Genomic DNA, 16,458 nt, shown 5'->3' on the forward strand with positions numbered 1-16,458 from the left:
TGATGGAAAGCAGTAATGGAGAGCAGTTCTGTCATTGTCAGTGTGAGCCAGGGCTCTGGTACAGCTTGTACAAGCAGCACAGATCTTTATGCTGAGAATCTTGTATGGTTGCTTTAAGAAGTACTGAAATGTATGTTCTGTTCTAAAATGTATTCAAAATTACAGGTGATTAATAGAATTTTTTGAGCCATTTTTTTCTGCTTCTTATAGGCTTTCATGCCAGGGGAGATTGATTTGGGATACATTTTCATCTGTCTGTGTGTCTATGTGGTGCCCTGGTTTCTTTGAATTGCTGTACCATGTATTGGTGCAGCTCATTTAGTGCCCAGCTGGGCCTTAGTAGGTACATGCTGAGATAAATTTGCGGGATATCCTCTCTTAGAGAGCAGCAGAACATTTTATATTTTTTTGCTGTTTGTCTGCGTTTATATAATTCAATACAAAAATGTTTGCCAAATGACAGAGCGCTTAGCTCTCATGATTCTTTGAACTTCATTTTATATTATAGGCTATCCTGTTACCTTCATGGAGCTCTAAAAGTTTTGGATGCATTTTTTTCATGTTTCTTGCATGTACATTTTACAGCAGTCAAACATTTTGGGGAAATCAGCAGATATTTTCCTATTCTGCTGGTCACTGATGGTAGTACTGTCCTCAGAACTACAAGGAGATGTCATCTGCATAAATCCTTACTGGCCAGTAGAGATTCCTGCTGTAATTCAGTGCCAGAGGTAGGTAACCCAGAGCATTAGACCAGGTGCACTTGCAGGCAGCAGCATCTGTGTGTGCTATTACTCATGTAATAGCAGGCGCAAATAATCCACTGAAGGTCTCTGAGAGCAAATCCATTTCATGAGAAGCAGGGCCTGACTCACAGCTATGTTGCCAAAATCAAGTAGTCTTACCAGTGGGTCAGTCACTCTGTTTCTGCTAGTACGGATTTGTAAGCAGTTACTTAGTTTACTAGCGTGAGATCATGTGTAGCAAGTGGGATTTCAGAGATTTATTTTTCAAAAGCATTTTCCTCATTTGAGCTTTCTCTCTCTCACACTCCTTTTGACTGTACTTCCAAAGTGTCTAGACATCACTGTGTTTTCAGTACTTTGCCTAACTGGCCTTTGTTTGTAGGAGTTCCATAATGTCACACTTAATAAATCAGAAAAGCCTCTTCACTGGAGATGGGATTCAGATTTACCTTTGGAGTGTATGTCACATTCAGTGAAGATCAGGAGCAAAGCAGAAGCATCAAAAATCTGGAGTCAGTGGAGTGTGTGGGAGACTGTCCCGGGTAAGCAAAACAAGACTTTGCAATATTGGTTTTATTTTTTCCAGTACAAAGCTAGATTGTTATTCACCAGTGACTGTAACAGTGAAGTCCAGTTCAGGAGAGATGGCATCAAATCAAAAATCCAGTTTGAACTCTTTCATCTCTAGGCACAAAACAACTCTTTTTTTGTTGGCAATAATAGCAATGCTTCAGCCATTGTTTTAATTTGCAGACTATCATCCTAAGCTAGTAGACAAAAAGTTTTAGAGCTTTTCTTGCTCACATGTTAAAACAATGCAGTACATAGAGTGGCTTGGGATCTTGGATAGGCTTCAGAGGGTAACCTATCACCAGGTCAGACGCAGCCTTGGCCCGGATGGGGGAGAGGAGAGGAAGCGCATAGCGATGGCTATGTCATCTGATGCATATATTGCTTTTGTTTGGGATTCATAGCTTTGATGAGTATTGAAGAAGTGGAAAGAGAGGACCAAGTCAGCTCCTTATGTCACTTGGAATGAACTGTGAATTATATGAGAGTAAACAGGGAGTGAATCAATAATGTAATTAATGATATCACAAAAACCTTTTTTTTTCATATGACTATGTTTTACCAGAAGAGCTCCATTTCCAGATAATTTTGTTTAAACAAAATATTAACTGCTTTAGAAAAAAATGACTACAGTGATTTTGTAAAGAAACACTATTCTTCTTTGGAGATGAAGTCCTCCCCTTGCCCCTGCTCCGTCTTGGACTTATCCACAGCCTGCAGTCCCTTAGGGGTGCACCTGCTCCAAGTGGAACCTGTGAGCCACAGTCACATTCTCTCTGAGGTGCACCCCTTCCAGCATGGCCTTATCCATGGGCCACAATCCCTTCAGAGATATACCTGCTTCAGCATGGCCTTACCCACAGCCACAGTCCCTTCAAAAGTGAATCTGCTCCAACCTGGCCTCACCCACAGCCAGTCCCTCCAGGGGTACCTGCTCTGTCGTGGGCTTATCCATGGCCACACGCTTTGAGGTGCTCCAGCATGACCTCATGCACAACCACTGATGCTTCATGGTGTGCCTGCTGCAGCATGGATTTACCCACAGCTGCAGATGCTTGTACCTCCTCCAGCAAGGACTTCTTCTTGGGCCACAGTCCCATCAGAGCTATATCTGCTGTGGCACAGACATACCCACAGCCACAAATGCTTCGAGATACACCTGCTCTGTGGACTTATCCACGGCCACAGACACTTTGGGGTGTCCTGCTCCCATGTGGACTCATCCACAGGACACAGCCCCTTTGACTTGAGTTCACACTGGAGTTCCAGCCTCTCCAGTACAGCAACACAGGAACAGCAGCAATGTCCTGGCCATCTGCCAGCACAGGCACATCACCATTGCTGTTATCAGAATGCTCCCAGGCACAGCAGAGTAAATCCAAAAACCAGCACTGTACCACCTACTAGGAAGAAAATTAATTCTGTCCCAGCCAAAACCAGGACAACGTTTTTCTAGGCCCCTGCTCATAATCTTCAAGAGCAGATATTTTGGCTGTAAGCATCAGATTGGTCATAGGTGCAGGAGGTAGTGTCTAGTGGATTAATTTAGTCTCTTAGGTAGTTTATTGGACTATATTGTATGTTTATGGGTTTAAGAGAAATATAGGTATGATTACATGTGAATTTGATCTCTGTATGGGGAACAATACTAAATAGAAGTGCATGAATGGATAATATAACATTAGCAGATTCATGTGTAAATGCTCAGTTATGTGTTCTGGTTCTGGTTGAAGGTGGCTGCCATGAGCAGATTTTGAAATGGTTTATTATGTATTAATTTGCAGGCCTGGACACTTCAAATAACAGTGGACCACAAATCTTTCCAAATGAAAAAATTGTAGAGGAAGGCTCTGACATCATGCTTTGTTGCATTGCAAGGAAAGGTCATATCATTAAGGAATTCTTTCTAGACCCACCTGTTCATGTTTTCAACCACACAAATGGTCAAGTTGGACTTCTCACTGTAAAAAATGTGGCACATCAAGAAGTGCCTCACATCTCTGCCTACTGTATGGAGTCTTGCAATGAAGAACAGTGCTATGATCATGCAGTTTACATTGTTGGTAGTAAGTGAATGCTTTATTACAGTTCTATTTTCCTGTTGTTATTAAGTCAAGAATGGCTGTGGGGAATGGAGGGAGGAAAAAAAATATTGCTGTAAGTTGTCGTTGTCCTGTCATGTCCAGCTGAACTGTGCTTACACTTGCATATAGAAGGCATTAAAAAATAGTATTAAATGTGTTCAGATTAATGTCATTAATTGATCCTAGGACAGGTGATTGCTTTTTAAATATACTTACCCATTTAGGAGTTCAGCTTTGTTGTCTGTGTGCATATGGTAAAAACTCAGCACAGTACCCCTTTCAAAGGCTAGTAGTAATTTTTACAGATAGAAAACAATACAGATTATATTAATGAATGTATGAATATAACAAAAAATAGTAACACAGAGAAGTGTTTGTATTGAAATTAATTTATGGTGTTAACCTGACTTTTTCTGCAGAGTGGTCACTGAATATGTATAATTGAAATAGTAACATCTGTAATAAACCAGACTTTGTCCATATCCATTATTTCTAGTTTGTTAGTATAGTAAAAATGTTGATGACTTTTGCCTTGACTGTCACGCTCTTGGGGTTTTTTTTATGTCTATTCCATCTGAAAAGAACCACCTGATACACCTAAATATTTTTCCTGCCAAACCCAAGACATGAGAATAGTAACATGTACTTGGAGCCAAGGTGGAGACACCAATCTTTATGGACGTCATTCACCAAAATACACCTTGTCTGAAGAGTAAGTCTCCTCATTGTTATATTGTCTGGCCTGTGCTGTACAGAACAGTCACATTCTTCCCTGTAATAGCTGTGCAAATGGTTTTTATCCTTACTGCAATTAGCTACCTGCCTTTTTCCAGCTCGCTGATCAACTAACAAATTTTGAGCTATGCGGAACTTCTCTGAATTAGACTACCTGTAAGTAGTTGGAGGTCCATTAGACCAGTTCTGCTTGGTAAAGCTTGTTCTAACCATTCTTTTTGGGTTAATTTGTTCAGACATCTTTCAGTGGATATGAAGACACCCTGCAATCTGGATAAATATCTAATAACTTAAAACTATAACATAATTATTGGATAACGTACACAACAGATAACTAGGATTTAATCAGCTGGTAGTCTAAGTATTACTGTGTTCACAACCCATTGACACTAACAGTGACTGAAATTGATGATTCCCAGCTAACCCTCAGTTAGTCTGATTAACCTCCCTAGTTCTTTTTCTTTAAGACTTTATATATTGATGTTTTCCTTCTTGAGTCCTTGACCTACTGACAATCTTTTTTTTTTTTTTTTTTTTTTTTTTTAAATCTCTCTGCAAACTTTCTCACAGCTATTTAGCAGTCTGTGTCAAGGTTACATAGCTGTGGCATATCAGACCTGGCCCTTCGCTTCTTGCTTCAGAGCCATCTAAATGGAGAGGGGCTTTACAATAGTGCCTTCAGAGAAAGGGGAACTCATAAAACAAACCAGATATCTCATCATCACAACAAACTTTCATCAAAAGATCTCAGCAGAAAGCAGGTCATTATTGCATATACCTTCATGGCCTCTGCATCATTCAATTCCATTAAGATACTGTGATGGTGATTTAAAAATGGAAAGTTAGAAAATGCACTTGAAATTACTGCTTCATTTAAAAGAATAGTGGTAGACATATGAATGGATTAATTCTTGGCAAGTAAGTCCCTAGTTTAGAATTTCCATTAGGAAATCACTAAAAGCAGTTTAGCTGTATCTTAAAAGTGTAAAGTAAACTTAGAATTATCTTAAAAGGATAAAGTGAACTTAGAGTTTGAAGAAAACTTTCTTCTAGTTGTGAGAATCTATATTCAACCTACTTCAGGCTAGGAGAAAACTGGGTGGCTTCATATAGTCCCCCTCAGCCTTATTTTTTATTTTGTTATATTCTACTTGGGCAACAAAAATTTCAACATTTATGTCAATTGTGCATTATGGAAAAATGTCTTTGTCTTTTTTCCCGTCTTCCCCCCTGCTCTTTGATAGGTTTTCCAAACAAACAGTTCCGTGCACAGTAAGTTGTTCTGAGCAGTGCTCGTGTTCTTGGGATGTAGGCCAGCAGAGGATCTGTAATATCACAGTGACTGTGGAAAATCCGCTGGGAAAGAAAACTGCCACGGATGTTTTTGATGTAACTCACAGAAGTAAGGTCTTTTCTGTGTCTTTGTTGAGGGTTTTTGTTGCAGGCCTTGTTCTTCTAATCTTAATCTGAGTGCCCCAGTTTAAAGTATGGAAGTCCTTGGTTTTTGTCTTCACAGTTTTTATTAATCATCTGTCCCTGTGCTATAGTTATCTGCTGTCTCTTCAGTTTCAGCTTTGCAAAGTTGTGTTAATGGTAGAAAAAAGATTCACTCCAAAGGTCAGATTTGTTTATTGAAATAATCCCTTAATGCTTCAAAATCTGCTTCTTTGCTGAAGCTGGTTCATAGTATAAGAAGCAACATGATACAAGGATATAAAATGGGACGTTCAAGAAAAGTATCTGTGGAGGTTTCTTGGGAATTCAGCCCTTTCTCCAGAATATTATTGGAAATGCTACTGTCTTTCCAAAATAAAATGGAGAGGTTTTGAAAAGTGGGTAAATAAAATTACTAACCGATTACTTCTCCAAATGAGATGTGAGACAAGTGTAAGCAGCTATTGCCAGGAAAGAGGTGCTAGTGCAAATGTGACTTGGTGCTGCTATGCTAAGTGACATCTGCTGTGGTACTGTAAGGGAGGAAGTGTAGTTCCCCATCAGTGAAACAAACCAGACTATTCTGTGAGCAGTAACTGATGGCTGTGGTTCCTTTTTCCCTGTCAGTTGTGTCACAGTGTGCCCCATAAATTTCTACCTACTCCTGCCTCAAAACACCTGGGTGTTTACTGCGTCTCCAGCAGGTATTTGCAGTTCTTCTGTCCTCTAGCCGCACCACGTGCACTCAGTGTTCCCTTATGGCAGCCTTACCTGTTTGAAGAAGCAGGAGGCAACATGTTCTTTGCTTAATTCTGAAGCTGACAGGCTGATGGACAGGGAGGCTGCTGGTGTAACTGCTGCATTCTAGCAGTGCTTCCTTCCTCAGAGGCACTGATTACAGTTTTATTAGACATGCTTTTTCATATGACTTGCAGGAACTTATGTTAAATGCCTGTCTCTGTTAAATTTGTGTCAGAGAGGCATAAGAATTCTAGAAGTTGATTATTTGATTGTTTGGGATGGAAGAAATAGAGCAGGAGGTGGAGGAGGAAACTGACAGGTTGTAGTGAGACAACAATATAAAGTAAATTTTCATGGGAATTCAGGCTAAAATAGGTCACATTTAATTTGCTAAGTACATAAAAGTTTAATTACTATTTTCTTTTTCCAGTTCTAGTGATTGTTACAAGTTAAAGAAATGACATATAATATTTATGATAAGTTAACCTTTTAAATAATGATTGCTGTAAAGACCTTTATGTCTTCTCTGATCCTAGACATATTTTCACTAGACTTTTTCTTACTGAAAGGATGTCAGCAAGTAAAGGAAAACTGAAATTAATTGTTTCCAATTCGTATGTGGTAGCTGGGACCTTCTGTATCGAACACAAGCTCCTTTGACTCTGGAAGTCTTCAAACTGTAATTCACATTCTGTGAAGTTCTAGGATAATGGCTGAAGCTGTAAACATACCACTCACTTGCATTACCATGTCTTATTACTTACAACTGGACTGATAATACAGGAGAGTTTGAGATCTGCTGCTCTTGCTTAATACTACTTACATAGCAGTAAAGGATCTCAGAAATCTTTTGGAAGAAGTAGAATTGGCACTGTTTACCAGAGGGTAACTTCTGTCAGGTTTCAATAAGAGTTGTGAATAAAATTTCTGGTGAAGAGTCTGTTATCTGGGGTGTAGAAATGTGGCAAATGTTACTCACCATGCTGCATCAGGAGCCTCTGCCAGACCCTGGATTAGAGAATTTTGCTGGATTTGCAATAAAAGTCTGACTTTTTTTCATGATGTTCCAAAATACTTCCAAGTCAGCACAAGGTTGGTTTTTAAAAATCTTTTACAACATTTACTTGTATTTGCATTCTAAAATTAATTTTTACTAATTATCTGTTTCTCCTAGACGGGCAGAAAAAAAAATATCTATTTCTTATTTGCTTTTACTGTTCAGCTAAAATACCTTAAAATACTTTTGCATATATTTTATGTTTTACAAAAGCTAACTCAGATTTTCCATTGGTAGTTTATCCTGCTGCACCTTTCCAGCTGTGGGAAGAATACACAGATACTGAAATCACATTATATTGGAAACATCAAAACAAAGGAATTGAACTCTTTTGTCAGACTGAAGTGTTCCAGCCTGATGGGAAAGTAGAACTGGTATGAAACCTAAATTTCATACACAAAGATATAGAAAGTATCTTTTTGATGTGAGATTAAAAAATAAATCCCCAGCAATATGAATATATTCTAAATCTTGTGAATGTGTTGGTGTGTCTGTTTTCTGAATTTGTTTGTTCCTAAGGTCTGCACTGATGATGTGGTCCATGAGGGCAGCCATTGCTGGCACTAATTCATACTCCCAACACTTCCTATACTGCTGGTCACAGTAGACAGTGTGACTGGTCCACATACGTGGTTCTGTCCTCTGCTGGATGGGTTCTGACATTTGTTGAAGTAAATGAAAATACTTATAGGCCTTATAATTGCTGTTAGCTATTCCTAATCTTGATTTGTCATGGTTTTGTTACTTGTATCATTTTACACACAAATGGTTGAGAGGAGTGTTGAAGGCTTTGTATTAGTCCGGGAGCTTTCTGACTGCTCTTGACTATACTTGATGGTAGTTTGTCTGGTTTCTAGAGAGGGAACCCAGAACACTTTTTCTTCCCATTTGAGTAGGCTCCTTGTCTTGTTCCACCTCTTTCACAAACACTGAGGCTGACTGACTCTTTGAATGTGTACTGTGGTTTCTCTGTAGACCTTTTCTTAGGAAGGCAGCTTGTCTCTAGCATATTAAAAAAAGCATTATGAAGATCAGGATCAACCTGCATTGCCTTAAGTATTTCTCGAGAGCTGTTAGATCAAATGACTGCCACAGCTCACCATTGCAGGAGACAGTTTAGAGGAGAGGTTTAAAAGCATGCTCAGTTTTTGACTCTTAGCCAAACTCACCCTCTCTCCTATGAGGGAGTGAGGGAAATGGTCAGGGAAAAACGAACAGAAAATGTAGCTGTTGATGCCTTGCATAGATCTGGAAGAGCATCCTACTTACATGAACTGAATAAGAGACCCAGACTGTGTGAGGATAAGATCTCAGTAAACTCCCTGCCTCAGGTAGTCATTTGACAGGTTGTGAATGACTCCTACTCAGACAGTTACACAGAGACAGCTTTCAGACCTCTTTTTGGATCTCCCAGTGTTTTGCTCTTGTGCATATCTTTTTTTTTTTCTTTTTTTTTTTTTTCCCCCACTATTGTTCCATGATTACCTTTTTCCAGGTGAAGCTTAACTGGCTGTCATAGGATCTAGAGGAAGAACTATTTTTTTTTCAGACAAAAACCTGTTGTTAATGAAGCTGAACTAAGCTCTGACTCTTCTGTTTTTCTGTCTTGCAGCACAATAGCTCAGACACACATCTCCATTATGCCAGCATCACCCTGGGTGGACTGCAGCCATATACTACATATGCAGCTAGAGTACACTGTGGGGCAGCTAAGCATTTCTGGAAGTGGAGTGAATGGAGTGAAGCCCGATCCATCACAACAAAGGAAGCAAGTATGTCCAGTCTATTGAGAAGGGAAGCTTGAAGGATGTTCTTCGCTTGCCACCTCTGCTATTTGTTGCTACTTTTCTGCTGTGTAGCAGAGGCCTGCTGCATGCATAAAAGTTGAAGCATACTAAGCAACCTTTAGGAAGGTGGCTTCTTAAACAACTCTCATCCTATCTGCCAGTCTCTGCCATTTCATCCAGTGTAGGCAGTGGGAAATCCAGATGACTGTAAGGGTGGATGGACTTAGTTAAAGTGTTCTGTGGGGGCTGGAGGAACTGTGCAGAGGTAGGACAAACACCTGGGAACTGCAAACAAAGAAATATTTTCTACAGAAATGGACCAGGCATTCATTCAGAAAAAAGAATGAAGGGAGGAAGAAGTTAAGGGGTAATGTTTTGGCAAGACCTGGGAGTGATGGAGAAAAAGAGGGTTTGGGTGTGGAATTTCTTCAAATGGGAGGAAGCAATTAAATGGTTTACCCTTTCTGCACCTAGAACATCTTTGGTTTTCTGTATTTATTGCAGCTCCGTCAGGGAAACTGGACATCTGGAGACAAATTACACCTGTTCTGGGGGGACGGAATGTGACCTTGTTCTGGAAGGTGAGACATCAGTACAGAACTGGAAACAAACCCATTCATAAAGAGGTTGGAAACTTCTCCCATGAACTTTAAAAAGTTTGTGTGCATTTAATAGCAATTCAATATAAAAATGTCTTGTAAGAATCTAAGACAAATATTATATATAACATTTCAGAATGTATATAGCTGTACAATGGTGTGCTGTCCTGGCATTTCAGACATACACTTCTGTTTTTCTAAGTAGTATAAAGAGACGATTTCTGCATTTCCATTTCAGCCAGTATAATAATGCATGTATGGAAGCAAGTGTTTATATTCTTACATAAATAATAAATCCAATTAGTTAGTTAAGGTTCTAAATGCTCCTCTCATATTTTTTTTGTCAAAATTTACTAAGTAATTGGTGTCTACCCCCATAACTTTTTCCCCAGCAAGCACCAAGTTTTCGAGCAAATGGAAGAAGTATTTCATATGAAGTAAGCTGGGAAAAAGTAGAAAATGGTTCTAAGCCTGAAAGCATCTCCTTTTCATCTGTCTACAATAGCACAAGGATTTCAATTGATAACCATTCCTACAGAATCAGTATCGTGGCAAAGAACAATGTTAATTATTCACTTCCTTCAGTACTGATCATCCCTAAAGCTACAGGTAACAGTAGGAGTATTTTCAGTTAGATTTCCATTAAGAGAGTTTTGTTTCTACCTATTTTAAATGAAATGATAATTTATCATCTTGGGGGAACAAATTAACCTGGCCTGTTAACTCACATCATTGCTATCTGGAAATTATTACTGTATTTTTACCTACAGTGTAGAAACTGTATGTGTATTAAGCTTAAGTGCCTTGACCCATCCCTTACAACAGAAGGTCTGTTTTGTACAGAGTCACCACAGAGCAAAACACATTTGGCCTTAAACTAGGGCCTCAGACCTGTGGCAGGTGCTGTGAAGGTGCAGCCAGTGCTTCATGGGGAACTCTTGTGTGTGATTTAGCCTCTTGGCGCTTTCTGTTTTATCACTCCAGGTTTCTGCAGTTGAGTTATTTTTATGAATATATAGTAATAATTACTGGATGTTTTTTGAGCTGTTAGCTTTCAGCATGCAAAGAGATCAGCTTTCAGCATGGGAAAGATCCCATATGTCTGGAAGTGAAGGAATTAAATTATTTTATTTTTGTTTTAGGAGTTTAATGTATAAACTATATTGATCATTTCTGAATCTTAGTTGTCATGCAGGAAAATAATAGAGACTCTGATTTGTTCACTCCTAGGCACTGAAGAGCTTAAAGAACGGGTTAATGGTACAGATGATGGCATTTTTATTTCCTGGGAGCCCAGACATATATATGACAGTTATGTTATCGACTGGTGTAACTTTCCAATGTTGCAGCCTTGTGATTTCCAGTGGAAGAGATTTGGGCCCAACACTTCCAGTGCTCTGATCAACTCAGGTGAAAACCAAGCAATTTTTCTTTCTGTCTGTGCAGCAATCTTTCATGCTGTGGACATTAACTGAATTTAGGAAACAAATACTTTGGAATATTGAAGTCTGTGTAGTGCAGGTGTAATTCTTCAAAGGCTTATGGCATCATGCTTTGTCTAGCAAATGAATTAGATACCACAAATGTGTTACCACCATTAAGCCTTAGAAGTCAGCATAGCATTTTAGAAAAGTCACCGTAGTATTTTAGAAAAAAACTCTTCTGAGTAGCTTGTAGTAACATCTTGAGGGAGAGTGGTGAGGTTAATGAAGGAGTTAAACATCTTTTAGCAGGAGAGGTGGAAAATGAAGTTTTGCCTTATCTGTAACATGGGTCAAAAGTTTAGACTTGGGCAATTTAACACCCACTGTGCAGTGAGAGGTTTAGTGCTGTCAGTGTGCCACAAATAATGTATCTCAGCACCAGTTGTGTGGTTTTTATCCCAATGGTGGCCATTAGACCTAAATCCTTTCTGGTTATGGGAAAGTTGCTCTGAAATACTTCCACAGCTGCAAGAATATAGCCTTCCTGGTGTCTCTTGAGCTGAGAGTTCACTTTGAAATGAAATATGTTTGAACAAAATTTGACTGAATGTGTTTCAATGTGCAGTAAAGGAACTGCACTTCAGTTCATACAAACACATGGGAACCTTCATCCGTAATGAGGGAGAGCGTGGTATCACGTGGAAAATATGTTGTTCAGTTCTTTGGTGGATTCACTTGGTTAATCTGAAAGGAAGGGGATGTTAGTGAGGATAACATGGAATCCTGATGTATTGGTATATGTCTACATTAAACAGACCAAAACACCACCTTTGCCTGTGTCAGAGACAGATATGAAATTATCTTGCTCTTTGATGCATTTGGAGTCTATTGTGCACTCATCTTGAATACTCTAGGGTAACAAAATTATATTCACTCTCCCATTTCTGTCTCTCAGACAGAATAAGTGTGTTCAATTCACATTATTCACACTAAGAACTGGTTTACCCTGTGTCTGTTTCAGTTGCTTTAATAGCACAATAGCACACTAGGAAGATTTTAATGCATTATTGACCTCTGTAGAAAGCAGTTAAGTAAAAGCAAAACCAAAAGACAAATCGTAACCTATTTTTGTAATCAGTTACACTATTTTCTAGCTGCGTTTGTTCCAGGCGTGAGATACAACTTCCACATCTATGGATCTGTTGCTAATAGAGCCTTCTTACTGGCAAAGAAGACTGGTTATCTCAGGGAGCTACGTAAGTTGGCAACATATTTAGGGTTTGTGTATTTGCTAAATTCATCTGTCATGACCAGAATTCCATAGCCTGCCTCCTGCAGCTGGCTAAATATGTATTTGCTGTGTTGTTTCAACATCATCAGTGAAGTATTTAAAATTGTACAACGTACACGGCTCTCCATCTAGGATATTTGGCTAGTGTAGTGACCAGGTAGAATTCATGGTAATTAGAATAGCTAACCAAAGCTGTTGTTAGCTTTGTGTATAACGTGGACTGCATGGAGGCTCTGTTAAGTTAAGAGATTTTATGGAGCTCTTTGGCTCTGTTCAGCTTTTAAATACAAATAAGATATAAACAGAAACACCACATAGGAATTTAGATGTTATTCAAGTGACAAGATAAAATTCTTGAAGAATAATGTCAAGCTTAACTTGAATTTCCTTTCTTCCAGCTCCTCTGCTTGACCCTGTTGTGGAAAAAGTTGAACTGACTTTCAATGCAGTAACACTATCTTGGGGTTCTTATCCCACAAATGAGTCACAGCCTGGTTTTGTAAGAGGCTACCATGTTTATGTGTCGCCTATACATGAGGACTGCAGTTTGAAAGGATCCAAAAAACATGTTCTTCCAGGTAAATGAGCTCTGAGATTTAGGAAGTTGTGTTTTTACAGGTGAGAGACTTCATGACTCTTGCTGATATTGCAGCCTCCTAGAAAGTTCATATTAGCCAGGCAAATGGGATCATGAGGCAATATAAAGGTTTCAACACTTGCTACTTTTTATTCCTCTCTAATGCTTGAGATGCTAATGGGTGGAAGTGTGTCCTGGCTTTATACAGAATTATAGCCCCCATCCTGTTGTCTGTAGCTCCTTCTAACTTCAGCGTGAGCTCCAGAAAAAAATTTTGCAGTAGTGTAGGAGGAGTCAGGTTTCTGCCTCTTGAGATCTGAATTCTGGATGAATTTCAAAAACATCTGTTTGTGGTCTGCTTGGATGAGAATCATAGGAAGTCTGTTAGTTTTACTAGGATTTGGGGTATTTTAGAAACAGATGGGATACAATTTATTTCCTTCAGGATTGGAGCACTGTGTAAATTCCCCATTTAAATTCTTTTAAAGTGAAACTATTTGTGGATGTGCTCTACATGGAGTTCCTTCAGCAGAACCGAGCGTGGGGTGGCACAAAGCCATGTTTAGACTTTTATATCTGATCTTCCTACTCCACACTCAAAAATGCTCCAGCTGACTTTGGTCCACTATAATTTTCAAATGTTTCCAACATGTTCAAGGATATTTTTTTTTTTCCTTGCCTTTTCTTTCAGTTGGGACATGTCATTTATCAGATCCCTCTGCTGATAAGACTAGTACCAGGCTGGAAAGTTTGAACTGAAGGAGGCTTATATAGGGATTCCTGTCAGAACTAAACTAACCATAGAAGTACTATAATTCTGTGAGTAATCCCAGGTAGACTTTAAAATGTTTAAATTGAAGATTTCCTTCTTCCCGTTTTGTCTGAGCTAGCAGACAAGAACTGTGACTGGGAACAGAAGGAATAAGCTAACCCTTTACTCCTTGGTGTCCGGGAGCTGCGCAATAGAGGCAAATGAGTTTTTTTCAGGCAGAGATTTCTTGCTTTTGAATGTTGTCAAAGAACTTGACCTAAGGTTAAGGACTACAGGATTCTGGCAAAAAAGGAAATGGCAAAACGCAAATAATTCTGTTAAAAAGTTCTAGTAAAATGAAATTAAAATACACAGTTGCAGCTTTTGGCAGCAAGATATTAGGTGGTCTGCCAGAGGATAGGCAATGCTGTGGACAGTCCAGTTAGAAGGGATGTGAGTTCAGCCCAGAGTCAATGAGTCAGGATGCATCATCCTTCTCAAAAAGAGAGTGTGCAAATTACAAAGAAGGCGAGTTGCAAACGTTCTGTTATTTCAGTAGTCTAGCAGTCTCAGTTAAGTTGATTTGTAACATTCTGGGGAGACGTTATTGCAACCTTTCAATACTTAAATGGGGCTTATAAGAAAGATGGAGAGAGACTTTTTACTAGGGCTTGTACTGATAGGACAAGGGGTAATGGCTTCAAACTGAAAGAGGGTAGATTTAGATTAGATATTAGGACGAAATTCTTCCCTGTGAGTGTGGTGAGACACTGGCACATGTTGCCCAGAGAAGCTGTGGCTGCCCCCTCCCTGGCAGTGTCCAAGGCCAGGCTGGACGGGGCTTTGAGCAACCTGGGCTAGGGGGAAGGTGTCCCTGCCCATGGCAGGGGGGTTGGGACTAGATGGTCTTTAAGGTCCCTTCCAAACCAAACCATTCTGTGATTGTGTGATTCCATGGTTCCATCTTATCTGTTTCATTTTAGATGAATCAGTGCTATGTAAATACACAATTGAAAACCCAGAAGAAAAGAGATATACTGTGAAACACCTATTGTCAAACACAAAATACAAACTAGTGGTTAAAGCATACACAGGTGGAGGAGAGACTCCCATTGTTAACTTTAGATACATCGATACACCATTTAACTGTGAGTATTGGCTGTGGAAAATTTGTCTTCCAGCAGAAGGTGGATGATTTAAAAGGTTAGAGTAATCTTCCTTTCTTAAAGGAAAACATCTAATTCAATCTAATGTGCACTTCAGAGAGGATCCAGCTGAGAAACAAAATGTGCATAACAACAAGGCATTTTTATACTTCTAAGTAGCTATGATTTTTTATTTTAAAATAAGAATAATCTTATATCCTTATTTAAGTCTTCTATTTTTCTGGGAAATAGCTTGATATATGCACATTTACATGACTAGTGAGCCCTGTTTGCTAGAATGCATTGAAGAATTGCATTTGAATTTAACTTGTTTTCCAAAACTACAGACCTGTATGCAAATCTGTATGGATTATTGAACTTCTAATGTTGATTCTTATTCTAATCAGGCTTTAAAGCCATTGCCAAGGTAACTTCTTAATAAGTCAATAAGAAAGGGTTGTTGGCTTCAGCATTGTAGTTTGCTAACTGGGCAGATTTGTTTACCAAAGCAGAACAGGAAATCAATTGCCTGTACTTCTGTTCCCTTGAAAATACCACTCAGCAGTTGTGGTTGTGAAACTTATGATCCAAATCAGAGATGCCTAGTTTTGGAAAACATATTGGGGGTGGAGGTGAAGGGGGAGGAAGGGTGAAGCATTAGCTCATGGGAGGAGACTGCATGCTTTAGGCTAACTAGCAGAAGAGTGTCTGAACCCTCAGGCTACCCTTGAAGAGGCAGTTCTGCCTCTTTCTTACACCCGTGTTCCAGCTCCCAGTAGCCAGCCTTCTCTTGGGCAGGCACAGACATTTGTACAGCCATGCAGGAAATCAAAATGGGGGGGGGGGGTCTTAACTAACCCAGAAAAGACAGAAGGAGAATGTAACACATGTCCATTTCCTGCTGTGGTGTGTGGTGGGGACACACAAACTGCTGGCACAGGGCAAGGGCATTGGGCAGGGCAGAGGGAGGGGGAGCACTAACTAGTGCTCCCCTGTGCCCTGCTTATTATAGCCTCAACTGCTTGTGAAAAACAGCCCAGGGCTGTGTCTTTCAGCTAGAAGGAAATACTGAGATTCTTTCGTTAGCATAAATCTTAGGAGAGCATGAACACTTGTGCAGTGTCTGTCTTACTATAGTCCATCCATACTGGAGGTACAGATGTTCTGCCAATGTCTCATGGTAAAAATCTGTCATCCTTGGGGATTTGAGAGAAAACCTAAACCAAATAGTTAGGTGAAGTTAGTGTTGTCTTAACTTTTGGAAATTTACTCTTATAGTTAAGATGCCAACATGAGGGCAAATTAAAATTAATCTAGTAATAATTCAGTTTTGGTCCAAAGATTTGTAGCTGTATCCCAGAACTTCCAGCTAAACTAGGTAGCAACCATAGGCCACACAGTTTTATTGCTGAATTAGTGGCAGCTATTCCATGTGATCTTGCTGTTATTTTTCTCTCAGAAACTCAAGCTATATTGACTTAACAGTGAGAAGTTGCAAACAGATTTTTAAAGTATTT

The 16,458-nt window shown here is 39.4% G+C and overlaps 1 protein-coding gene across 4 annotated transcripts in view; it reads left to right on the forward strand.

Moving 5' to 3' along the window:
* The window catches only part of LOC113489568 (oncostatin-M-specific receptor subunit beta-like), a 34,021-nt gene that overhangs the window by 12,865 nt on the left and 4,698 nt on the right, over positions 1–16,458 (forward strand). For all 4 annotated transcript variants that reach the window (XM_026865380.1, XM_026865381.1, XM_026865379.1 and 1 more), the window contains 12 exons: positions 1,129–1,288; positions 3,101–3,382; positions 3,983–4,112; positions 5,380–5,537; positions 7,605–7,741; positions 8,980–9,139; positions 9,659–9,735; positions 10,146–10,362; positions 10,984–11,163; positions 12,332–12,433; positions 12,867–13,046; positions 14,780–14,944. In XM_026865380.1, the coding sequence (XP_026721181.1) occupies positions 1,129–1,288; positions 3,101–3,382; positions 3,983–4,112; positions 5,380–5,537; positions 7,605–7,741; positions 8,980–9,139; positions 9,659–9,735; positions 10,146–10,362; positions 10,984–11,163; positions 12,332–12,433; positions 12,867–13,046; positions 14,780–14,944 (1,948 nt within the window). The remainder of the gene's footprint in view (positions 1–1,128; positions 1,289–3,100; positions 3,383–3,982; positions 4,113–5,379; positions 5,538–7,604; positions 7,742–8,979; positions 9,140–9,658; positions 9,736–10,145; positions 10,363–10,983; positions 11,164–12,331; positions 12,434–12,866; positions 13,047–14,779; positions 14,945–16,458) is intronic.

Source organism: Athene cunicularia (genome assembly GCF_003259725.1).
Source record: "Athene cunicularia isolate RWA chromosome Z unlocalized genomic scaffold, athCun1 chrZ_part1, whole genome shotgun sequence".
NCBI lineage: Eukaryota > Metazoa > Chordata > Aves > Strigiformes > Strigidae > Athene > Athene cunicularia.